Here is a 27,275-nt window from a genome sequence, read left to right on the forward strand (position 1 = left end):
CTGAGCTGAATATTTTGTAACCGGTGTTCTATATCAACTGCTTGCTACGCTAAAGTTCGAGCATGTGTATCCAACAGGATTACTGTGTGGACTCAATGTAGTCATGGTATCTTAGCTACCAGCTACTTTACTGCCATTTACTAGATTTCAAGATGTATGGCCAACTGTCTTGCAATGACATTGAAAAAACGTTTTCTTCCTTTGACAACGCTACACACTTTCAAGTTTCATAAAAATCAGGCAAACAACAGCCAAATTATAACCTCCTTTGAGGAGGTATTTATAACATTATAACAGATTTGTCCACTACACAATGCATGTAATGGACAGGACTTTATCATTAGCCTATTGTGAGACAGACAAAAGCCTTACGATGTCTCTGAAGATCCCTGGTCTCATGAGGTTTGTAAGCTTGGCCACTTGGAAAACATCAACTAAGCCTTCAGCATCCAGCTTGTGAGTCAGAGATGATAGAGCACAGAACATTCCTGCAGTGACTCCTCCCACACTGTAAAAAAATAAATAAATTATAAAATATAAAGGACCAAAGATCTGACCAAATGTTATTATTTAAATGGTCATGTTGACTAAGTAGTGAGGGTCTTACTCATCATGGATCACAGTGGGACCTTCCTTGGCAGTGATCTCCTCTTTCACCAGGTTGAAGAGCTCAAAGGTGCTGCTGATGGGACTGTCTGGGTTTGGCCAGCGGGGGGTGCGGTAGTGCTTAACCTCTAGAATGTAATCATCCTGTCAAGATGAGAAGCGATAAGAGGCATTAGTGACAGCAATTCATAAATGAGTTTAACTTTTTTGTCTGATATCTCCTAGATGACATAAACTGTTTGGCATTTACCGTTTTCTGGTTTAAATGTAGTGAATGTGGAACCTGTTTTATGTGAAGGAACTGTATTGTGAGGAGAATGTTCCCTGACCACCTAAAATGAAAAAAAAATCCACTCAAGAGTAAGAATCTAATAAAAATCAGTACTATTCATTTATGACGAATAAATGTGGACTATTAAATATGATATCTCTTTCACCTAAATATCTGTTAGTAATTTATCAGTTCTTGAGATTTAATTATTTTGTCTCAGAAACCTGCTTGCAGCAGGAAGAGTATGTTTGTCTAAATTAATCAACTCCTCCCAGTCATCAATTATCACATTTCCTCAAAATTCTACAGAGGATGTGTGGCAGCAACATATCATTCATAAAATCATGAACATCATGTCTTGGTGTGATGCAAAAAAAATGGATCTATGCATTTGTTACTTCCTATTGTTATTCGTTGTTGTCAGTATTTAACTCATTAAAAAAACCTGATCCAAATATTGACCTTCTCTTTATTGGCTTCCTTTGGCTTCAAAAATCTTTTCTTACAAAGCTCTTAAAGACCAAGCTTGATCTTACCTTACAGATCTTATAGCATCATATTAATCTAATTGAATGCTTCCCTCTAAGAATGCGGCGGTAGTTGTGTTTCCTAGAGTTTCCAAAAGTAGAATAGGAGGCAGAGCCTTCAGTTCTCAGGCCCCTCTTCTATGGTACCAGCTCCCAGTTGGGTTTCAGGAGGCAGACACCCTCTCTGCTTTTAAGATGAGACTTAAAACTTTCCTTTTTTGATAACACTTATCAAACTTGTACTGTAAAACTTGTAAAACCTAAGGCTGGCTTAGGTGACCCTGAACTAGCCTTTAGTGTCGAGGCACTTGGGACCTTCCATGATGCCCTCAGCTCTTCTCGTCTACTACTCTTTCACTGGTATTTATATGCTACCATTGCATCTCATTATCTTTATGCCATCTCTCTCCAACAGTTTTGGATAGTTGTCTCTATATGCAGTTTTCCTCGCTCACGTAGTTTTGTGCTTTTTTTTGCCAGGTGTACCTGGCCCTGAGCTGCCATGTTTGGTTACTGGCCCCACCAACCTTACGTTGGACAATGTTTATTGTCTCTCAACTGTTCTTTTCTTTCTCCGCTATCCCCTCATCCCAACCGGTCGAGGCTGATGGCCACCCACCTCTGAACCTGGTTCTTTCACAGGTTTCTTCATGTTAAAAGGGACAAAGTTCTGTGGGAACTTTTTTTTTATTCATCCAGCTTCCGGAGAATGTTGAATTGTTGGGTTCCTCGATAAAGGTGTGAGGTTCTGTTGTACAGACTATACAACAGAACACTAGTTTCCCTTTAAGTGTCCTGGGATGACTTGTGTTGCGGTTTGGCGCTATACGGATAAAACTGAATTGAAATTGTGCCATCACCTTATTTTGGTGTACTTTATCATATTCCAGGTTGCACTAACCTGTGTAGCTTCCAGTACGTAGTCCTGGACCACCAGCATGTCCTCGTTGGACAGACAGACAAGTGTCTCACTCCTCTGGGTGACAGTGAACATCTCATAGCTGATTGCCTGGCCTTTGCGAGGCCAGAAGACACACAGCTCCACCTCTTCCTCTGTCTAACACAGGATGTCAGGTGACAGTTACACAAACTGATCCAGTTTTGTGAAATTTAAAGGAATAGTTCAACACTTTGGAAAATCAAGCTTTGTAGTTAGTGGTCGGTAGCCTTGTAGTCACATCATGTAAATCATTTAAATAACACACATAATCATAAAAGTTACTGTTACCTCTCCAGAGGGGTTCATTAACGAGGGAAACTAGATAGAAACAAAGTATAGGCCCTTTAAAATGAGCTGAATCCATTAATATTTAGAGCTGCGGTCAAGGCAAAAATTTTCACAATGTTAAAAACTATGAAACTCTGATATCTTTTTACCATTCAGGGCATAGCTACCACTGTGTTCTAGGATTACATTCTGCACTTCCACGCAAATTAGATATGTGGTATTTACTGGATTTGAGTGCTAACCCATTGGAATTTTTTTTGTGATGCTTTGCCTGGCGTAATCAGATGCTCCGTAGGGAATTGTCTGCAATTCTACTGTGTAGACTTTGGGTTATTTTAACTAATCAGCATGTTCCAAAACTGACCAACACTCTGCTACCACTATAACTAGTACTGCCTATGTCGACCAAAGCTATCCTTCCCGGAGCACAGGGTACAAGTAGTTTTCAAATTGTTTTTAATGAACGGCAGCAGTTTTCCAGTCACCAAAAGTTTAAAAATGTTAACGCTGTGCTTGTCACTGTCATCAGTACTCCAATCACAGTGAAGAGGAGCAGGAAAAAACACACTGAACCACCGACACTGGTTGCTGATTGGTCCTCCGTTCAGAGTGGCTGAGCAAACACTGGTACGAGCAGCGTGACCAGACTAAAATCACAGTAAAGGAAACTGATTCTGTAAGCAATAGTCTGGCGAAGCCAGGCTATTTGATGATGGCTTTTGGAGCCAAAATATTTATTGTCACTCCCTGTAGTTCATTCCACAAAGTGGAATATATGCTGTCAGATAACAGATATCTCCATCTCTGAGACTGATGTTTTTTCCATGCTAAGCGAGGCTAACTACATCCAGACCTCACTTCCATCACACACAGACATGAGAATGATATCAATCTCAACAATTCACTCTTAGAAACAACAAAGTAAGTGTTTCCCATAATGTTAAAATATTGCTTTGAAGTTTAAAGAGGGCTTTTTGCACAAAAACAGGTGACAAATAAAAATTTTAACATAGCACAATGATTATGAATCGCCAAATCCTGTTTTATGATTTATTAAAAAAAAAACAGTTCCTTACCCCAGGCAGGGACACAATGACCTGGACATTGTGATCCCATATCATCCTCCAGAAGTCCTTTATGGTGCTAGGCAAAGGATTCTGGGTAATAATGAACTCGATGCTCTGCCTGTAACCCTGCAGTAACAAAACCATGACTTAGTTTGATTGCCAAAAACTAAAAAATGAGGTCAGGTGAATGGTTTACCACTAATCATTAGTTATTAATTAGTATAATATCACTTGATTGCAGTATGTTAATAAGAAACTCATTTCAAACCTAAACAAGTGATTAGTTCCTTTTTGGACATGGAAGATGTAACTTCTCCCTCTATTTGTTAAATAGAAATTTGTTGTTATTTGTAAAATACATTTACAATACAAATGTGTTTAATGTCATTGTTCCTTACAGTTTTATTGACAAATGAATGATTATGGAACCTCCAGTGCCTACGCTATGTTTGGCAACTGGTACTAGAGAAGTAAAAATATTAAGACAGATTTTTCTCCTTAAAGTAGATTTTGTCGCTATAACTAGTCTTACTGTTACAATATGGAGATATTGGCCATAAATTCTTACGACTCAAGAAACACCACACTGTAAGAAATGAGGGACAAATTTGCCTCCCATTTGCAATAAGCAGTTAAAAAAAGTTTTTACATACCAATCTGAGTAAAATAACCCCAACATCTTAAACATTAGAACCCCCTTCTAAGCAAGCATTTATTTCTCTCTGCATTATTTACCTTGTGCTCCTGGAGTCTTCATGTTAATCTGTCAGTATTCAATTAATTCAATACATTGTGACTTAGAAATAAACTTGACCAAGGTGTCTATTTGGCCGTGAGACTGTTATGTTATAACCACCACCAGGTTAATGTAAAGAGATGTAAATTTGAAATGTGTTTAAGGAACACAAAATAACTGATATCCTTCTTCTCATCTAACAAAGATTTAAAACATGAACAGTTAGTTCGTTCTTACAGCAATGTACGACGCATTAATGTAGTCCGACGTTTCCCCAGCTGCAGTAGACAGGCGCACTCGTGACCTCTCAACTGCAAAACGAGACATAAAATGTAGTTTGATTCTCAAAACAAAAATTCTTACTCCAGCAAACTGTAGATGAATAAGCAAATGAAATACATTAACAGTATAACTGATGGCTTCTTCTGTCTTTTAAATGCTGCAACTCCTGAGCTGATGATGAACTCACCAGGTATCATAGAGAGGTTTCTGTTCTTGTTGCGGTTGCAGTCCTGCAGAGCTGCAGAATAGTCACACTGCTTTACTACAGAATGACAAACCAGCTGTGGAAAAAAAAGTCAGATATCTGTGTGATACATTTGAACTACATTTGATCACCTTTAATTGAAGCTCTTTCTGGTTTACTGGTTTGCTTGATCATTCTTTACTTTGGTTCAAACCTACAGTATAAGTTCACATCTCATTCACAATGTGGTCCTGGTCTTTTATGAGGGGAAATTGGGGACAGTAGAATGTAGATCAGTTCCTGTTTGTGCGGCTGGCAATTAAATGATTGAAAAAATGTCATTGTAAAATTCAAAATATCTATTTCAAGTAGTGTAAAGTTGTTGTTTTTTTTATTTAACATGAACATTCAATAGTGATATATTTAACTATTCTTTGAGACAAAATCTCAGAACTAACTGAGGTTTCATTAAATGTATTATTAAAAAAAAAGGTCAGTGAAAACTGAATGAAGTAATTGATGAGCTGACCTTGAACTGTTTATCCAGGCAAGTCCTCCCAGCAGCCCCAGGGGTCAGTAGCTCATCCATGTACCTGTGCAGGTGAGCCGCCGCCACCTCTGTCTCTCCAGACAAGATGGCCTCCACCAGGGTATCATGGATAAAAACATATTGTTCCTGCAAAGGGGAGACATTATTTAAATTCATCACTCAGACTCATACTGTTTCAACTTTACTAACGTAAATGCTAAAGTTGAGGTTAGCCTCAGCAGGGCTAGTTCTTATTTTCAGTCTTGTGTCCCCCCTTCTGTTCAGTAAGAAAATATCCCGCCAACCAGTCATATATCTTCCTGATTACTCGATGAGTAGGAATCTAAATATTTGAAGTGCCTGAAACTTTTGCAAAGTACAGTAAGATTAAAAAGTGACAGAATTTGAAATGATGGGACTAGAACCCTTAACACAGAGATGTATTATAACTAACATCACTGGCAGGCAGATATTGTGTTCATCAGAGGGACAATTCTGGACCCCATTCTTTTTTCTTTTAAGCTACATGCCTAGACTTAAACCTACAACCCAGCAGGTTGGTTTAAACCTACATACAACATACATGTACAACATACTGTACGTACTATCTATCAAAAAAAAAAGAAGAAAAAAAAGAAATTCCCCTTGTGGGATTAATAAAGTAACTATCTATCTATCTATCTATCTATCTATCTATCTATCTATCTATCTATCTATCTATCTATCTATCTATCTATCTATCTATCTATCTATCTATCTATCTATCTATCTATCTATCTATCTATCTATCTATCTATCTATCTATCTATCTATCTATCCAAGTATTTTTAGAGTGTACAATTTATATTGAGGGAAAAACATGAACCAAATTTGATTGAAATCTATCCCATAGTTGTGGAAACATTTCATGCAAACCACAAATGTCAACTAGAAGAAAAGTCAGAGCATTGCAAGTCATTATTAATCCTTGCTGTGTCAAATTCTTTCTTACACGAATTTGGACTTAGGCATGACATGGCCATCGGTACAGTCGTGGCTAAAAATAATTGTAAAAAATGATCCACCTTTTGATCTAAAAATGACCTGGGATCAAAGAGTCACTGATTAAATATATTAACAGAGAAAAGGATGACCTCTGACCTCTGTCTGAACCAGATAATTCCTCTGGGTCCGGACGTGTTTAAGGAAGCCCGAGATGTTGACCGTGCCTTCTTCTCTCATCTGCTTCAGCATGCTGTCCAGGACGATGTATGTGCCTGTCCGGCCAACACCGGCACTGTGCAGCAACACAAAAAGAAAAAACAACTGAAAAGAATCTGAAAAAACATCTCATGAACTCCAGTCATACTGTCACTTCCCTTAAAGCAAAGGAGGAGGAGTTGTAGCAATCTTCCACCCAAGCTTATCAATTTTCAACTTGGTTAGAGCTCATTTGACAGCCTAACCAGCATTTTCCATCGGGTACATCATTGTTTTGTTCCATCCTCTGCACAGATTCACCATCTGCAGGAGTTTTTTTAAATGCTGAGAAACTAATCCATGCACTTGTTCCCTCAAGGCTGGACTATTGTAATTCATTGGGTAGGGGGCAGAAACCCTCTCTAGCTTTAAGTTTAGACTTAAAGCTTTCCTTTTTGATAAAGCTTACAGTTAGGTGGCCCTGAACCGTCCTGTAGTTTTGCTGTTATAGGCCGAGGCTGCTGGGGGACCTCGTGATGCACTGAGCTTCTTTCCTCTCATTCTTAAATCTCTAAACACTCACATCTCATTAACTTTATGCTTTCTCTCTCAGTTTTTTGCTTATTCAGTTCCCTCGCTCGCATAGTTTCTGTTTTCTTTTGCAGATGGTCCCGGCCATGGAGCTGTGTGTCTCTGCTCTGGGATTGTCGGCCCCACCAACAGTTCATGTTTTGGATCTCTATGCTGTCCTTCTCCCTCTCTTCTCTCCTCTCACCCCAACCGGTCGAGGCAGATGGCTGCCCACCTCTGAGCCTGGTTCTGTCGGAGGTTTCTTCCTGTTAAGAGGGAGTTTTTCTTCCCTCTGTTGGAGCTTTTTCTCCCTTAAAGAGGAGTTTTTCCCTCCTAGCTTACGTGGGAATTATTTAATTGCTGGGTTTCTCTGTGTTATGCTGTAAAGTTCTGCTGTAAGGCCATGAAATAACCTGTGTTGTGATTTGGCGCTATATAAATAAAACGGAATTGATTTGAATTTAATTGAATTTAATTATTATCAGGATGTCCCAATAACTCCCACCAACAGTACTAATAGGATTTAGCAAGAGATATCATATTTCTCCCATGTTAGCATCTCTTCATTGGCTCCCTGTAAAATCCAGACTAGAATTTAAAATGATTTTGCCTTAAAGGCTTTGATGACAGCATCATCATATCATAAAGACCTCCCGCAACCCATTTATCCCAAGACAACATTTGGCTATCAGTGTGCGGGATTACTCGTAGTTTCGAGAGTTTCCAAAGTAGAATGGGAGGCAGAGCCTTAAGCTGTCAGGCTCATTGACCTTTGATGATGAATTCAGCAACTCCTCTCTACTTTCCTTTTCACTCTCCATGGATTTTATATTCCACTACTACTTCGTCTTGTCACTCCTGTAGTTTGGGCTTTTTCTATCTCTTTGTAGCTTCCTGCTGGTTTCTGTGGCTCCAGGGCTTTATGTTACTTTACAGTTACTGACCCCACCAAACTGTCAGGGATTGTTTGTGACACCATCATGAGGCTGGTTACGTTTATCCTACTGAAGATGCTTTGTTACAATTGTTGTTACAAATGTGTTGTTACTGTTGTCTGCCCACATCTGTCTGATTTCTTCCTGTTAAAAGGGATGCTTTTACTTCCCCATGTCGCTTATGTGGGTATTGTTGAACTGTTGGATTTGACTTACCATGTAGTGTGTACTGAGATGCAGTGAATCTATATAAATGAAATTGAATTGAACTAACTTGAATCTATTCCTATCAATTCTCACCTGCAGTGGACCACCACCGGCCCCATGTCGTTTGGCTTAGCTCTGGATGATTTGCGGACAAAGCTGAGCAGTGGCAAGGTAAACTCTGGGACGCCCATGTCGGGCCACTGGGTGTAATGGTACTGTGTCACCATCCGCTCATTACCGCGCCCCTTCTGGGAGCCCTGCAGGTGGACAAGTAAAAAACAGGAAGTCATTAACAGGAATGCACTAGCAAAAACTCAATGTCATTAGCTGTGTCATAACCTTAAAGCATGGTGGTCCAGAGGGCTCCGTAAAATCGGAGAAAACGTTGATTAAAAACATTAGAAAAACAATGTTTTGTTTTTTTAATAATTTTTGACACTAGAACATTGTTCTGTGTAGCATGGGTAGAACTACACTGAAGAAGGCTACTATCGTGTTTATGAGGAGAAACACCTGACGGCGAGGCTGTGCCACACCAATATTCCCTCGATGACTTCACCACATTGTCTTGGCTCCACCGTGCCTCTTGTGCTTCCTGCCCTCCCATGGGGCCCATTTCTGAAAGTGAACAGGGAACCCTCCTCTCCTCAAACCGCCAGTGGTGGCAAACAGTCCTTATTGCTGGCAGTGTGAAAAACAGGGTGTGGTCTTCTCCCTTCCTCCAACCTGTAGCCAGTTGGGAGGTTGTTTCTGCCATTGGAGGTGGTAAGGTTTTAGCGGACCACCATGGAAACCTCTCAGGTAGTAAATGCTGACCTGCATCATGGATCTCCTAAAATGCTACTTCAACATGCTCAACTGCGCATTGAGCTTTCAGCTAAGAGGAATGTGGGGTCACTCGAGTGAGACAATAGTGGCTGTTGTCTAAAATGGTGCCGCCTGTTGCAGCAGCTCTGCCCAAGTGTGTTTTTGTTTGAAGTATTTTTCTCTTTTTTCTCCTCTCTTCGGAGTTGTTTTTCTTTCACGGTTGTTACGTGACGGTCAGGCAATGGACCGTAACTTTTTTTAAACTTTTCTTGTGGCTTTTCTGTTACTTTTTTTCCCTCTTTGTAATGGAGAGCCACGCACTGGACTGCAGTGGTATTGTTTACTCTTGTGACCAGCGCTGAGTAAACCACTGCTGCTGCCCAGAGCGAGGCCTGAAATCCCAAAGGAACTTTGGAGAAGATGTCGGGGTTGCAGAGCTGGCGCTAAGTTGAAGGCGAAGAGGAGGTAATACAAACCATCGGTACCGGCGATTTTAATGGGGAACATGAGGTCCTTGGCCAATAAGATGGATGAGTTCGGCGCGCTGGTAAAGAACTAGAGGGAGTACCGTGAGGGCAGCATCATGTGTTTCACTGAGACTCGGCTGCACTCACATTTCCCGGACCACAGCGCTGCCGTACTCGGCTTCAGGACTGTTCGGGCGGCCAGAAACATTGTGCTGAGCGGCAAGAAGAAAGGTGGAGGGATTGCAATGTTGCAACGAGCGGTGGTGCAATCCTGACCATGTGTGTGTGAAGGAACGTTTCTGTAGCCCAGACATTGAACTTTTAGCCATGGATCACCAGCGACCTGAAAGTGCTTCTTAATAAGAAGAAAGCAGCTTTCAGGTCTGGGGACAGAGAGGAGCTCAGGAGAGTGCAACGCGACCTGAAGGAGAAGCTCAGGGAGTGCAAGGACTCCTACAGGAGGAAGCTGGAGGCCAAACTCCAGCAGAACAACGTGAGGGAGGTGTGGATCAGGATGAAGGAGATAACTGGCTTCAAGGTTGGAGGGAGACAACCATGGGGCTCCCTGGAGAGGGCCAATGAGCTAAACTGTTTCTTCATCAGGTTTAGTTCACAGCACTCACCTCCCAAACACTTCTGCTGCCTTCCACCCTCCCCCCTCCCCCCTCTAATCCCCCTGGTGAGCTGCATGGACACGGAGCACCCAACTTCAAAGGGCTCATCCACCATCGACGCCATGGGTGTCTCCATCGACAACAGACTGAACTGGAAGACCAACATCAACGCTGTCTACAAGAAGGTGATGAGTCGACTCTTTTTCTTGAGGAAACTTCGATCCTTGTGCAGCAAGATGTTGGAGATGTTCTACCAGTCTGTTGTGGCCAGTGCACTGTGCTTCACTGGGGTCTGCTGGGGGAGCAGCATTGGAGCTGGTGACACCAACAGACTTAACAAACTGGTTAAGAAGGCCGGCTCCATCATTGGCTGCAAACTGGACAGTCTAGAAAAGGTGGTGGAGAGGAGGACGCTGAAGAAACTGTTATCCATATTGGATAATCCTGCAGGGAGCACTTTCTCCAATAGACTCCTCCAGCTCCGCTGTCACAAGGACAGATACAGGAGGTCATTCCTGCTAACTGCAATAAGACTGTACAATAACTCACGTCTGGCAAAATCCATCACACAACAATAACACCGTTGTTTGTTTGTTTGTTTAAATCCTTGCACTATTGTTTAGTTAGTTTTAATTGAATTAATATTATTCTATTTTATTGTATATATTGTGCATTTTTTTATAGCTAATATTTATACTCTGTTGTTTTATTGCTTTTCCTGTATCTATAATGCTGCTGTAGTGAAAAAAAAATTCCCCTTGTGGGATTAATAAAGTATCTATCTATCTATCTATCTATCTATCTATCTATCTATCTATCTATCTATCTATCTATCTATCTATCTATCTATCTATCTATCTATCTATCAAAGGGTTGTTTAAACGGACAATCAGCTTGCCTATTCTCGCTGCCCCTCCCCTCTCTTCCTTGCGATGGGAGGGAGATGACGAGCAGGCAACAATCGTTTTGCTTGACACTAATTACTAAACTAGTAAACCAAGAGTGGGTGCAACCTCTCCCACCCTAGCTGGACAGAAACATTGAGGAGGGACTACATGCTAACGAGATCGCGTGGTATGCAACCAAACATACAGTGGGTATGGAAGTACAGTGAACCCTCGTTTTTCGCGGGGGTTATGTTCCAAATAGAAACCGTGATAGGCGAAATCCGTGAAGTAGTAACCTTTATTTTACAATTGAAATAGATAGAACTGGACATTAAATATATCTACGTTACATATAGTCGTAATGTGATTTCAATGCACGATGCAAATCCGTGAAGCAGCGAGACCGTGAAAGGTGAACCGCGTTATAGCGAGGGTTCACTGTATTCAGACCCCTTTAAATTTTTCACTCTTTGTTTCATTGCAGCCATTTGCTAAAATCAAAAAAGTTCATTTTATTTCTCATTAATGTACACTCAGCACCCCATCTTGACAGAAAAAACCAGAAATGTAGAAATTTGTGCAAATTTATTAAAAAAGAAAAACTGAAATATCACATGGTCATAAGTATTCAGACCCTTTGCTGTGACACTCATATTTAAGTCACATGCTGTCCATTTCTTCTGATCCTCCTTGAGATGGTTCTACTCCTTCATTGGAGTCCAGCTGTGTTTAATTAAACTGATTGGACTTGATTAGGAAAGGCACACACCTGTCTATATAAGACCTTACAGCTCACAGTGCATGTCAGAGCAAATGAGAATCATGAGGTCGAAGGAACTGTCCAAGGAGCTCAGAGACAGGATTGTGGCAAGGCACAGATCTGGCCAAGGTTACAAAATAATTTCTGCAGCACTCAAGGTTCCTAAGAGCACAGTGGCCTCCATAATCCTTAAATGGAAGAAGTTTGGGACGACCAGAACTCTTCCTAGACCTGGCCGTCCAGCCAAACTGAGCAATCGTGGGAGAAGAGCCTTGGTGAGAGAGGTAAAGAAGAACCCAAAGATCACTGTGGCTGAGCTCCAGAGACGCAGTAGGTAGATGGGAGAAAGTTCCACAAAGTCAACTATCACTGCAGCCCTCCACCAGTCGGGGCTTTATGGCAGAGTGGCCCGACGGAAGCTTCCCCTCAGTGCAAGACATATGAAAGCCCGCATAGAGTTTGCCAAAAAACACAAGAAGGACTCCCCATGTAAAGGACATGGTGGTGGCAGCATCATGCTATGGGGGTGTTTTTCAGCTGCAAGGACAGGACAACTGGTTGCAATTGAAGGAAAGATGAATGCGGCCAAGTACAGAGATATCCTGGAAGAAAACCTCTTCCAGAGTGCTCTGGACCTCAGACTGGGCCGAAGGTTCACCTTCCAACAAGACAATGACCCTAAGCACACAGCTAAAATAACAAAGGAGTGGCTTCGGAACAACTCTGTGACCATTCTTGACTGGCCCAGCCAGAGCCCTGACCTAAACCCAATTGAGCATCTCTGGAGAGACCTGAAAATGGCTGTCCACCAACGTTCACCATCCAACCTGACGGAACTGGAGAGGATCTGCAAGGAAGAATGGCAGAGGATCCCCAAATCCAGGTGTGAAAAGCTTGTTGCATCATTCCCAAGAAGACTCATGGCTGTACTAGCTCAAAAGGGTGCTTCTACTCAATACTGAGCAAAGGGTCTGAAGACCATGTGATATTTCAGTTTTTCTTTTTTAATAAATTTGCACAAATTTCTACATTTCTGTTTTTTTCTGTCAAGATGGGGTGCTGAGTGTACATTAATGAGAAATAAAATGAACTTTTTTGATTTTAGCAAATGGCTGCAATGAAACAAAGAGTGAAAAATTTAAAGGGGTCTGAATATTTTCCGTACCCACTATATAACATGTTCCCACTCCAGCGATAGCAGTGTCGCGCAATGTCTCTGGTGTGGTCTCTGACACCACAGTCACCACGTAGATATATTATTAAAAACTGATGCTTTGTTCTGCAATTCGTTAATGCTCTTTGATTTTAACTTGGATTTCAACAATGGATTATGATAATTTAATTACTTTGCCATTTTAACGCTGTAAAAAGGACTATGTATATTTTCGGCTTAATATGGGGGAAAGAAGTACAGACTTTCTTGAATCCTGCCACCACTGAATTGAATCTCTTCCTATCAATTTTCACCTGTAGTGGATCACCACCGGCCCCATTTCGTTTGGCTTAGCTCTGGATGATTAACTCACTGGACTGTGAGTTTTCAGGTGTTAACTGGATTAAAACTTTACTGAGTTCAGAACTGCATGAATAATAGGGCATTGGTAGCAGTATCTCGTGGGGAGAAAGAACAAACCAGTGTCTGGCATTTTCAGTTTGTAAGTGATGTTTAAATATTTTAAGAACGTTTTTACTCTGATGTTACCATTGTTGGAAAAGATTGGCTGACCTTTTTCATGTGGGTGTTCCTGACCGTGAACGTCCTCTGGGTGTAGTAGGCGAGTACTTTGCTGCTTTTCAACATCACCAGGAAGCTGCCGTACTCTTCCTGTACCTCCATCGGCCAATACTGATCACATTTCCTCTGAGGAGACAGTAACACGTTACATTCACATCTGAAGAATCACACATAATAGGGACAGAGTTGTGCTAAAAATCCCAAATTCGATTTTCATCTTAATTCTGTGTCAAAAATGAGGACCTCAGTCGAACTCAAATGTAATTGCTCAGTCTCTGATTGTACTTTGAAATCAGCATCTAACACATTCAATTAGATAAAAGAAAAGTTACATTTTAATTTATTGGTTTCAATATTTTTTCACAGAAATTTTGATTTTTTTTTTTTAATTTTTTTTTAATTCTGTGGAAAAGTGCAATCGGATGATTACATATGGATTGAGAGAATGAGGGGAAAATGTTTGGCTTGTACATTGTTATGTTGACTCCAATTATTTGTTACACACAATGAATGTTCAGGTGTCATTTATTTACAACGTAGTATGAGGACCACAATAAGGGAAAACAAAAGTAGGAGGACTTTAAAAAAAAAAAATTTGCTTTCAAGAAATAAGTTCAAAAAGTTTAACTTCTTTTTAAAGAATAAAGTCCAATTGCCGAGAAAAAAATCAATATACAAAGAATAAGGTTGAAATTATATTTCCACAATAACATTATATTTCAAGATTAAAGTCAAGAATACATGCATATGATTTTACAATCCCATTCCCAAAAAACAGGACGCTCAGTAAAATATAAGTAAAAACAGAATGCAATGATTTGTAAATAATGTATACTTGATTGAAAATAGACCAAAGACAACATATCAAATGTTGAAACTGACAAATTGTATTCTTTTTTGGATGCTCATTTTTAATTTGATATCACCTCTTCCTTTAACAATGCTATGTAAGTGTTTGGGAACTGAGGAGACCAGTTGCTGGAGTTTTAAAGGGAAAATGTTGTCACATCTGGAAAGTTACCATTGATGCTTCACAACAAACACAGGATTTGGAGAAGCATTGATGCCACCCAGGCACCAAATTTGATGCCAGCAACACGTTTAAAAAATATTAGGACAGGGTCAACAAAAGACTGGAAAATGTAATGCCAAAAAAAAAAAAAAAAACACATGCTGGAACATCTCACAACTAATTGCGTTAATTGGCAGCAGATCAGTAACATTTTTGGGTGTAAAAAGAGAATCCCAGAGAGGCAGAGTCTCAGCAGTGAATATGGGGAGGGATTCACCACTCTGTCAAAAACTGAGTGGACAAGTAGTGTTACAACTAAGAATAATGATCCTCAATGTAAAATTGCAAACAATTTGGGGATTTCATCATCTATGGTACATAATATTATTAAAAGATTCAGAAAATCCAGAGAAATCTCTGCATGCAAGGGATAAGGCCAAAAAATTATATTGGATCGCCCTGATCTTCAGGCACCTCAGATGGCTGAGCCCTAAAAACAGTTACGATTCTTGCATGAGCTCAGACACAGTTCCAAAAACCATTGTCTCTAAACACTTCATCCACAAACGCTGGTTAAAACTCTACCACGCAAAGAAGAAACCATATGTAAACATGAACCAGACCCTCCGCTGCCTTCACTGGGCCCGGGGACTTAGGTAAAGTGTAAAACCGTCCTGTGGTCTGACAAATCCGAATTTGAAATAATTTCTGAAAATCATGGATGCCGCATCCTTCTGGCTAAAGAGAAGAGGGAACGCCCAGCTTGTTATCAGCGCACAGCCAGAAAGCCAAAAGCCAGCATCCATGTTGGTATGAGGGTATTTTAGTGCACATGGCATGTGTAGCTTGCACATCTGGGAAGGCACCGTTAATGCTGAACAGTATATACGGGTTTTGGACCCAGATATGCTGTGATCCAGACAATGTCTTTTTCAGGGAAGGCCTTGCTTATTTCAGCAAAACAATGTCAAACTTCATTCTGTGCGTATCACAACAGCATGGCTCAGTAGTAGAAGAATCCGGGTACTAAACTGGCCTGCCTACAGTCCAGATCTAAATTGAAAATATTTGTCGCATCATATGACAAAGGAGAAACTGAACTTTTGAGCAGCTGAAATCATGTCAAGCAAGAATGGGAGAATATTTCACTTTCAAAACTCCAGCAACTGGTTTCCTAAGTTCCAAAATGTTCACAGAGTGTTGTTAAAAGAGGTGATGCAACACAGTGGTAAACATGCTCGTCCCAACTTTTTTTGTTGTTGGCTTCAAATTCAAAATAAGCATATATTTTTCATAAAACAATAACATTTCTCAGTTTCAGCATTTGATATGTTGTCTTTGGTCTATTTTCAATTACATATGGGTTTACATGATTTACAAATCATCACATTGTTTTATTTACATTTTACACAGTGTCCCAACTTTTTTGGAAACGGATTTGTTTGGTTTTGATGGTTACACGTGTGCAATACAAAGAGGATATGTTGACACAATCAATCATCGAGTTCTTTGATCTTAAAGTGTGGAGCTCAAGCGAGCCATTACCTTATTTGCTTCTCAACAATTTGACTTCATTCTCGAAATATAATTTTGACATGATTCTTAAAATATATTTAAAACTTTATTGTTGATATTTCCAATTTTTTCTCAATGTGGCTCTAATACTCATTTGTAAATATTAGATCTAACAAACACCAATGTCATTTTTAGACAGTAGGCTTGATTGAAGATCCGGTCACTCACTCGTCCTTTCTCCACCAGGTTGGTGATCATAACTATGATGCTAACATTCTGCTCCCAGATCATTCTCCAGAAGTCCTCTGTACTCGACCTAAGAGGACCCTGAGCGGCAATGTACGACCGCGGCTTCTTAAAATCCTGAGAAACACACAGCACATTAGCTTTTATGCAACATACATAAAAACAAAACAAATTCAGAGCACAGTCTGTCAATAAAGGGGTACTCCAGGCTTGGATAAAGATTCCTATGAAATTTTGTTTTCATTTTTTTTATGAAGTTTTTTTTAATGTAGTTTTAAACTTTGAACAAAAGTAACACTACTCTGACTTCTACTAAATAGTGGAAGTCAGAGTAGTAACAGAACCAACTCAATTTAATTTACAAAAAGAAAAAGTTAATCTAATTAGACAAAACTCACCAACAGTATTTAAAATAGGAGTAGATTTTTCAGTGTTTTGCTTATAGCAGTGAGTTTGATTTTTTTTATTTTTTTTTTATTTTTTTTTAATTTTTTTTTTAATTTAACAACCAATGTGTTTTTTAAGTTAAAAAAAATATATACTATTTCATCAAAGGCCACCTGGAGCTCCATGTTTTTAAAAATAAAGCACTTAAGTGCATCACACAGACAAATTTGCAATTTGACTACTCTTACTCAGGATATTTTCAGGAGTGAAACACAAGGTTACATGCCAAAAAAGACTGTGGACCTACTGCAAAGGCACTCAACATTTGAGAATAAATTGTCAGAGCAAACAAAACTCATCAAGGGCATTCAAGTTTTTTAGCTCAGTTAAGTTAAAGGCAGAGCTGAAATCTAACAAGTCAGTTTAGTTAAGGCCAACATAGGAGAGGGTGTCACTTGTTCTCAGCAGAGGGCACCGTTCAATCACTCACTTTAATAGTTTGATAACCTTCAGATGACTGACAGCGTGAAGTTGCCTTCACAGTGCGAGACGCAGACAAAAGTGTGCGCTGGAGAGATCCTTAACATGCTTTTACCAACTTTGTAACCTGTACGTCGGCTCTCCAGAGAGGCCATGACTACTGCGGGGGCTTTTTGTGTCACTTCTGCCTTTCACAAAACAAGACGCTAGAAATGAGGTTTGATGGTGTGGTTGCCAGCATAATGGAGAGCTATACAGGTCCACGCTAACAACATCATGTCTCATGAATAGGTTTAGAAATATGCAGCGGGGTGCAGTGACTTTGGTTTAGGAGGACAAGAGGAAAACATAGAGTGGCTCAGAGAATAGAAATAAAATAAAAATAAGTTGTGACTGTGTTTGACAGACCAAAGTCACAGAAATGTGCCTCAAGGGCCAGTTTGTACACAGCTTAAAAAATAGAACGTTTCTTACATCCACATAGTTTGCGTTGATGTAATCTGTCGTCTCCCCGTCTTTGTTGGCCTGCGATGAAAGCCGCACCCGACTATGATCATCTGAGATTGGAAGACAACAAAACAGATCAATATGAAAAAGATCTACGTTTCAATGTACATGAACAGATCCGTATGGTGTTATTTTATTAATGGTTCACTGGTATTGAGGTGGAACTATTGGCAGACATCCTACTCATCATGGCTCTTTTAATGTAGACGAGAGAGAGAGAGATATACTCCACTGATTCAGTGTAGGAAATTGTTTTGGTACAGCAGCCCAATGTACAATAGATTATGCAAGACAACACAAATTTAAATTGAAAACAGAACTGAAGAACTGCAGATCTGTAGAACAAAACAATGAATATTGAATAAAGGTAAAGTTGCATGGGGATGGAGAACAAAAGAGAGGCCAACGTCAGACACAAGGCCTGACCACAAAGAGACAGTGCCTGCACACCATATCAGGCTTTGCTTTTCACAACTAAGTGTGAAGCCTGATGTGGCTGAGGAACACTCATCTTTCAGTGGGGAAAACCCATTGGTTCCATTGCTACCCACAGAGATCAAGCTGCCGTGTTATTCGCCGACTAAGCGACTAAGAGGGAACTCTGCCAGAGGCGAACGGACTTTAACACACACACACACACACACACACACACACACACACACACACACACACACACACACACACACACACACACACACACACACACACACACACACACACACACAACATTAAGTGATCAGAAGTGAAGTGAAGAAGTCATGGATAGCCAAGGGTATTTGGGGTACACTGAATGCCGAATGGGCAACAATGTATGACTCTGAATACAAGTACTACTGTTGCAAATTGCTTTGAATGGAGGGCAACAGAACATTTCAAATGTTTGGGGGGGGGTTTGTGTTTAAAAAAACAAAAAAAACAATTGTTTAAATTAAGTCTATTTGTAGTAAAAAAAAAAAAAAAATTGAATTTTTCAAAGGGAAATTCTGTATGACAAGTGCTTATTTGTGTTTTTGAGAAAGACAGGAAGACTAACAAGTTTTATATTTTTCTATGAATTTATGTTGCATGGCTCCATGGACTATCTCCGATTTAGATAAAATAAATCAATAGCGAGTGTAAATTGGGTACAGTAGAGTTATTAAATTTATACATGATGCACTGGCATAGACACTCTCATTGTGCTACATGGTAAAAAAAAAAAAAAAAAAAGGTAAAATCAATCTACATGCAACATTTAAGGAATTCATATTTTTCACGTTTCACAATTTTCAATAAGTAAGTCGTGTCTACACGTTTAGTTTTTGTAGTTGAATTTTCTGTCCTGACAGTGGAACCTGAGAGTGGAGCCTGCAGTACAAGCTATCCCACAGAGAAGCCCTTCAGAGAGATCCCTCTCATGTTTAATCGGTTTCTATTAGCCTGTGATGTAACCGATGTGCCATTTGGAGATATAGCTGTGCAGTGAAACAGATTGGTTCCGTAAAGAGATTTCAAGTTAACCCATCATATTGTCAAACCAGAGAAGCAGAAGCAAAACTGTTGTTTACCAAGATAAACTCAAGGATGCAAAGGACTGTTATTTGGTTAAATCATCATCTATTAAAAACATTGATGATTGATCCATGCAACCTAATCATAATAATTTGGAATATGGACCCTGTATTGCTGCCTTCAACTATCTTGTGAACAGGATCCCTTGAGGCCCAGTGACATTTCATCAATGGTTGGGTGAAGGATTTGTTTACATTTCAACCAAAGGACTTTGATGTCACAGTCACGTACATGTGCAGATAAAATACACAAATGAAAAACTTAATTGTACAAACTTTATTGTTTAAATGTCAAATAAAATTCAAAAATGCAAAACAGAAGGAAAATGTCAGTCTGTTTTTCTGTAGTTGCTACCGATTACATCATTTTGCAGACCTTGCAGTGTTTGTGTGTGATGTATGTGTCGGCCAAATGTAAGGATGGTGCTAAGCAGTCCCTCTTGGGCTTTTTGGGGGGGATTGTTGCGATCAAAATGTTTGATTTTGCGGTGGATTTTCTCAGAAGAAATTGCAAGTTGACAAAGAAAATTGTTTTTGTTTTTTTTAGAACTATCAGATAAAGAAATAGATATGTAATCACTTCCTGTGATAATAATTATGATGCACATCACAGAAATATTTAAGTTTACTTTATAATTATTTATTGAACTTAGAAAACCATGGGCTAAAATATTATTATTATTATTTAAAATCATCCATCCATCTTCTTCTGCTTCTCCGGGATCGGGTCGAAGTGGCAGGAGGCCAAGCAAGTTAGCCCAGACCTCCCTCTCCCCCGCAACATTTTCCACCTCATCTTGGGGGATCCCGAGGCGTTCCCAGGCCAGCTGGGATGTATAATCCCTCCAGTATGTTCTGAGTCTTCCTCGGGGTCTCCTGGCATGCCCGGAACACCTCCGCCTAGGAAGCATACTGATCAGGTGCCCAAACCACCTCAGCTGACTCCTTTCTGGATGGGCAAACTCCCAGAACCCCCCCAATAGTCTTGCGAGGGTAAAGCGCTGGTCCACTGTTCCACAACCGGGACAGAATCCGCACTGCTCCTCTTGAATCCAAGGTTCGACAAACGGTCGGAGCCTCTTTTCCAGCACCCTGGCGTAAGCTTTGCCCGGGAGGCTGAGTAGTGTGATACCCCGATAGTTGGAGCACACTCTCCGGTTCCCTTTTTGAAAATGGGAACCAGTCCATGGGCACTGTTCCCAACCCCCATGTGACATTGAAGAGGCGTGTCAGCCCAGCAATGTCCAGCGCCTTCAGCATGTCAGGACGGATCTCATCCACCCCTGGCGCCTTGCCATCGAGGAGGAAATTATCTAAAATATTAGTATTTATTTTAGCATACAGTTATATGTAATCACTTCCATTGATAATAAGCATATAATTAGATCATTTCAATTTTAATTCACCGCAAACCAATTTTTTTGCAAACCAAATTTTATTTGGTGATGAGAAGACAGGACCAGAGCCTTTCTGATTGTAAATGAGGAGTTATTTTTGTTAATAAAATGAGTTTAGTTTAAAAACACTTATTTTATGCTGTAATACTTTCAGCACAGTTTCTACTGATGATATTTTTTGGCAGGAAAAAAAATCGCAGGAATAAAAAAAAAAATTGCAAGCCCCCACAAATATTGCAGAGTTTGCTTGAATTTGCGTCAATTATTGCGATCAATTTCCTGGGACTGGCAAAGTCTTGGTCAGTCTCTATCATCTCATACCTGGCCTATAATGTCATGTCAGCTAGCTACTTAACATAGCTACGAAATTTTTACAGTCTTACAGATTGCCTCCAGGGAGGATGCATTTGCAGATGGCAGGAGACATAGCTGGCCAGGAAACCGTACATTAACAGGTAGACAATAGCAGGTGGATAAACTTGCAATCAAGCCAGAGAAACGCTGATGCTAATGCACTCTAGGCTTTGATACCGAGTCCCATGTCACAGGGGATAGGGCCAGATATGCAGCCAGGAATGGCTCTATAGGTGGAAGATTAACTAAGCCCACCTTTTCAGCTCAAGTCAAAATCCAAATACTGTCCATAGCACGGTGACGTGGGTAGAAAGTAGTTTATTCCATGTTGAGGTCAACTCAGAGACAAAGTCTGGGATCATGGGCAGGCCGCTGTCGGCTCGGTGGGCAGGGAAAATCCAGCGAACCATGACAGTTTCACTGCCAGCGAAGGAGAGGGCCACTCCATCTTCAGTTTCGCTGCTGCTCGGTGGTACAACTGGAAGAAGGATGTGTTGTCCTGGCTAACTGGCACAGTAGTGGCGGGACAATGACAAAGCCTCCTGTTACTCCTCTCGGCTAAACTTTCCACATACTCTGTGTGGTTGGCCAAGTTAGTGGTGGGAGCTTCAGTTAAAAGCTCCTCACCTTCAGATTCAGACGAAGCTGGATCCCTCGTCTCAGAGAGGAGGGAGTCGTGCGGGGTGACAGCAGTCTTTCCCAGCACTTTATCCATGAATGTGACCCGCCTTCCCTAAGGTTGAGCGCCGGAGCTGGTGACAAAGTTTGCAAGCCACTGGCTCAGTCAACCCTCTCTTATTTAGAGTACAGTATATGTGAGTAAAGACATGAGACTGAAAACACTTGGGCCCTTCAGATATTCATTTCAAAAACAGTCCCTTGACCATGCAAACATGAGTGAAAAAAGAACATCCAAATTTGAAGATGAAAACAAAGAGTCATGTCTGAATCAAGCGTGACAACGTTTAAGGGTAGCTCAACTGAAAAACAGAAAAACGACAAAAGTTGTGATGGAAGCGTGGACCATCCCCAGACAGACGGGACACACTTCATGGTGGTCCTTGTTGTGTGAGTAGAAACCACACCCCTGAGGACAGGGACAAACAGAAGACTTCTCCCTCGCCGGCTTCCTTGTGCTCATCCCGAGACACAAAACACAAGTTCAAAATTGGCGTTCCATGGGTATCCAATGGTTAACACCAACAGGGGCTGTTGAGCGAACTCTGAACCGGCAGTAGCCTAGACAACGACAGAGCTGAGCCGAGGTGAAGTATTGAATTGAAGGGTGTCTGTGGTGGTATATGGGGCAAGGCCTCACATACGTCACCACACGTCATCTGCTGTAAAGGTGTGAATAGAGGTGTTTTCGGTCAGGTCACACCAGGGCGCAACATCACATACAATGAGTCAAGTGAAATCAACTGAAAGGGAACTACATCATTACATAGCTCCATGCTGCTAGACTCCTCAGACAAAAATGGTAATCTTACCTCTCAGAACATGGAAGTCTCTACCTCTGACTTGATTGGTTAGTTTGTCGTGGTAAAGAATGAATATCAGTGGAAAAACCAAACGTGAGCATTTGGGTGTGATATTCACCATGTACATCTCAACTGTTCACAACAATTTGTATCTGTTACTTACAAACACTGGAAGGTAGGTTACAGACTTAACTTATTTATAACTGCAGTAAGTAGCAGCACATTTGTGCTAATGAGTTGAAAAAAAACAACAACAAAAAAACAGGGCTGTCTTTTGGTTTTAGTGTCGTTTAATATAAGATATAAAACTTTCCATTAGAACATGTCGTATATCACAGTGTACTGATGTGTACTCACAGGCCAAGATGTTGCTGTATCTGTTTTTGTTCTTATTGTCGGGATGGTTGGAGCTGTCAGTGGTCATCCCCATGTCCACTGTGCATGCCTGAACCTCCTAGAAACAACCACACACAAATGACACTAAAGTTTAACCTCTGAAGAAATGGAAGTTTTTGACCATAATTCAATTTTGGGATTTTGTCGTTTTGTAGAGTTCACACAGCACAAAATAAAGACTTGCTGGAAGGGAGACCCGGGTATTGTTCGGAAATCTTCTGTACTGTTTTTAAATTTAACTGGTACCAATAGAACCATACTTTTCTTGAGGAATTTGTATGTTTCCTTTTGGAAATCGAACAAAAGAAGCTGAAGTTCTTAAATATTGAGTATGGATCATCACAAAATTCCTTTAGTCTTAATCAGCAGAATAATCAATAAGCAGAAATTTCAATGAGGGAGATTTTATTAGCTCTGCAAATCTCATAATTCTGAGTTAGATGTGGGAATTACAACAAAAGAGTTTGTACTTTGGAAAAAAACACTCTTAATTATTGGGAAGGAGTCATGATTTTAGAATTTTCTAAAAGTCATTCAATTATATAAAGTTTTATAGTTTATGTCTCTTAAACAATTTATTTTTCCCTGCTTTACCGGTGCTTCGTAGTAACCCATTACTATTTTCAAAACATGGTGGTAATCCATTTAAAAACTGTTTGCCAACTGCCATTAAGAAACAAAACAAGGTGTCAGTAAAATGTGTGTGCTGCTGTGAGATTAGATGTTATTGTGCAAACAGAAGAAATGTTGGCCAGACTATTATATTTGAGTACAAGTCAATGTAGATTTGAAGATTTAGAGTTTACACTCCTTACAAGATAAAACATTATATTATACACCAGGTATTAATCTAACACTTTCTGTACTGTTTCTAATATAGTAGCAGTAGAACTATTCTTTTTACAGCTACCAAAAAGTTTGGTGTGCAGGTCCTTAAAAAAAATAAATAAATAAAATAGAGCGCAGTGCTAACTCTGTCAGTTAAAATAGCAAGTCTCCCACAATTGTGCAAAGTAATTTGGGAACAAAAGTACCATGCAGATGGTCAATACACAGATCAACAATTAATGGCTAGCTTTGTCATCCTACGAATTGGTTTGATGGGGGTCTTTGACTAGTCCAATAATGTCAAGCAAATATCAAACAGTATTTCTGCTTAAATTGCCCATCCCTAATAATTGAGAAAAGATTTTACAATTACTAGAAAAGATCTAACAATTACAGGAACAGATATTGTATTTACAAAAGAAGTTCTCATAATTACAAGATTCAGAGCTTTGAATTTTAATTTTTGCACACCATGGAACTGTGAGAAACAATGTTTTGTATGTCTTGCACGTTTGGTGAATTGACAATAAAGTTGACTTTGACTTAAAATTCCGAAAAAAAATATAAATCTATCCAAAAAAACAGCTAGGTATTGGTAGAAAATAATTACATTAATAATTAAAGTTATAATAACTAATTAATTATTAGAAAAGATGGAGAACAAGGGTGAAAGCAGTTTTAAGGTAATGAATAGGAGCTGAATATGTGTAGTCTTGGAAAATGTAATGTTAAAAGTCTTCACTTGAGTCTGTAACAAGAACCAGAAATATCATATTGCCATGGTTACAACTGTAGGTTACAACTTGAGCACCGTTTTATACAGTGGGTACGGAAAGTATTCAGACCCCTTTAAATTTTTCACTCTTTGTTTCATTGCAGCCATTTGCTAAAATCAAAAAAGTTCATTTTATTTCTCATTAATGTACACTCAGCACCCCATCTTGACAGAAAAAAACAGAAATGTAGAAATTTGTGCAAATTTATTAAAAAAGAAAAACTGAAATATCACATGGTCATAAGTATTCAGACCCTTTGCTCAGTATTGAGTAGAAGCACCCTTTTGAGCGAGTACAGCCATGAGTCTTCTTGGGAATGATGCAACAAGCTTTTCACACCTGGATTTGGGGATCCTCTGCCATTCTTCCTTGCAGATCCTCTCCAGTTCCGTCAGGTTGGATGGTGAACGTTGGTGGACAGCCATTTTCAGGTCTCTCCAGAGATGCTCAATTGGGTTTAGGTCAGGGCTCTGGCTGGGCCAGTCAAGAATGGTCACAGAGTTGTTCCGAAGCCACTCCTTTGTTATTTTAGCTGTGTGCTTAGGGTCATTGTCTTGTTGGAAGGTGAACCTTCGGCCCAGTCTGAGGTCCAGAGCACTCTGGAAGAGGTTTTCTTCCAGGATATCTCTGTACTTGGCCGCATTCATCTTTCCTTCAATTGCAACCAGTCGTCCTGTCCCTGCAGCTGAAAAACACCCCCATAGCATGATGCTGCCACCACCATGTTTCACTGTTGGGATTGTATTGGGCAGGTGATGAGCAGTGCCTGGTTTTCTCCACACATACCGCTTAGAATTAACGCCAAAAAGTTCAATATTGGTCTCATCAGACCAGAGAATCTTATTTCTCATAGTCTGGGAGTCCTTCATGTGTTTTTTGTCAAACTCTATGCGGGCTTTCATATGTCTTGCACTGAGGAGAGGCTTCCGTCGGGCCACTCTGCCATAAAGCCCCGACTGGTGGAGGGCTGCAGTGATAGTTGACTTTGTGGAACTTTCTCCCATCTCCCTACTGCATCTCTGGAGCTCAGCCACAGTGATCTTTGGGTTCTTCTTTACCTCTCTCAACAAGGCTCTTCTCCCACGATTGCTCAGTTTGGCTGGACGGCCAGGTCTAGGAAGAGTTCTGGTCGTCCCAAACTTCTTCCATTTAAGGATTATGGAGGCCACTGTGCTCTTAGGAACCTTGAGTGCTGCAGAAATTATTTTGTAACCTTGGCCAGATCTGTGCCTTGCCACAATTCTGTCTCTGAGCTCCTTGGACAGTTCCTTCAACCTCATGATTCTCATTTGCTCTGACATGCACTGTGAGCTGTAAGGTCTTATATAGACAGGTGTGTGCCTTTCCTAATCAAGTCCAATCAGTTTAATTAAACACAGCTGGACTCCAATGAAGGAGTAGAACCATCTCAAGGAGGATCAGAAGAAATGGACAGCATGTGAGTTAAATATGAGTGTCACAGCAAAGGGTCTGAATACTTATGACCATGTGATATTTCAGTTTTTCTTTTTTAATAAATTTGCACAAATTTCTACATTTCTGTTTTTTTCTGTCAAGATGAGGTGCTGAGTGTACATTAATGAGAAATAAAATGAACTTTTTTGATTTTAGCAAATGGCTGCAATGAAACAAAGAGTGAAAAATTTAAAGGGGTCTGAATACTTTTCATACCCACTGTATATATATATATATAGATAGATAGATAGATAGATAGATAGATAGATAGATAGATAGATAGATAGATAGATAGATAGATAGATAGATAGATAGATAGATAGATAGATAGATAGATAGATAGATAGATGTAGAATTACCTATTAAACATTTGTCCAAACTTGGATGATCTGAAGTGGTCCAATTATTACTGAATTAATCTATTGTATATTATCTCATAATTATGAAATATTTTTCTTACAAGTATGACAATAGGATCTTGTAATTAGGGAGATCTTTTCATTTAAATTGTAATTATGAGACAGTGAGTTATATTACAAGATAGCCCTGATGGCCATGTGTGCAACAATAAAATCCTCTAAAGCCCAGAAAGCATTTCCCCTACAGTTATGGTTAAGTAATTCATATTTTCCTTTAAAATGCATTTTGCTTTATTCTATATTTTAACTCTATTATATTATATTCATGGCATGTGTTTAATTTGATCTGTTCTGATGCATTTTATTTATTTTTTTATTTGTAAATTACATTTTGACATGTTTTTACGTTGCTTTATATCTCTTTTTATGTGAAACACTGAAATTGATTTGACATCTGCGAAGCACTTTGAGCTGAATTTCTTGCATAAAAATTGCTGTACAAATAAAGTTTGTTATCATTATCATATTTGTATAAGAAATGTTTAAAACGATATAGGTTTATTTGTTCATTTTTATTTAGAACCTAAAAAAATGATTCTTTTGTGTGTATTGTCATATTAGTATAAAGAATCCAGAGACTTTTTGGTGCAGAGTCAGCCACTTTGTTTGTGATAAATAGGTGCCATTTTGAAGTCCAGAATCCAGCTCTTATAACGCATTCATGATTGCGTCAATCAGGAGACATGCTTTGTGAATTCACATTTCCCACATTAAGAGAAACACTTTGCATTACAAGACAAGACAGAAACACAGCCACATTGAGTGTTGCGGCATTTACCAGTAACTAAAGATATGGTGGGGAGGAGAGCGTCTTACCTTGTAACTCTCTGTCAGTATCTAATAACAGGGGAGAGGAAGCAGCAGCCAGCCAGGACATTTCC

At 39.8% G+C, this 27,275-nt stretch overlaps 1 protein-coding gene across 3 annotated transcripts in view; it reads right to left on the reverse strand.

The window, feature by feature from the left end:
• ptprz1a (protein tyrosine phosphatase receptor type Z1a) overlaps positions 1–27,275 on the reverse strand; it is a 152,902-nt gene that overhangs the window by 1,670 nt on the left and 123,957 nt on the right. For 2 of the 3 annotated variants that reach the window (XM_069718725.1, XM_069718722.1), the window contains 14 exons: positions 27,211–27,231; positions 22,878–22,974; positions 17,706–17,788; positions 16,347–16,481; positions 13,583–13,717; positions 8,415–8,578; positions 6,571–6,706; positions 5,431–5,577; positions 4,905–4,998; positions 4,673–4,746; positions 3,709–3,825; positions 2,306–2,461; positions 608–750; positions 373–508 (listed from right to left, as the gene is read on the reverse strand). In XM_069718725.1, the coding sequence (XP_069574826.1) occupies positions 373–508; positions 608–750; positions 2,306–2,461; positions 3,709–3,825; positions 4,673–4,746; positions 4,905–4,998; positions 5,431–5,577; positions 6,571–6,706; positions 8,415–8,578; positions 13,583–13,717; positions 16,347–16,481; positions 17,706–17,788; positions 22,878–22,974; positions 27,211–27,231 (1,638 nt within the window). The remainder of the gene's footprint in view (positions 1–372; positions 509–607; positions 751–2,305; positions 2,462–3,708; positions 3,826–4,672; positions 4,747–4,904; positions 4,999–5,430; positions 5,578–6,570; positions 6,707–8,414; positions 8,579–13,582; positions 13,718–16,346; positions 16,482–17,705; positions 17,789–22,877; positions 22,975–27,210; positions 27,232–27,275) is intronic. The other variant, XM_069718723.1, reaches the window with a different exon arrangement.

This window comes from Brachyistius frenatus, unplaced genomic scaffold (assembly GCF_029030835.1).
Source record: "Brachyistius frenatus isolate BFR_SWC_R1_liver_20210118 unplaced genomic scaffold, ASM2903083v1 Contig_197, whole genome shotgun sequence".
NCBI classification, from domain to species: domain Eukaryota; kingdom Metazoa; phylum Chordata; class Actinopteri; family Embiotocidae; genus Brachyistius; species Brachyistius frenatus.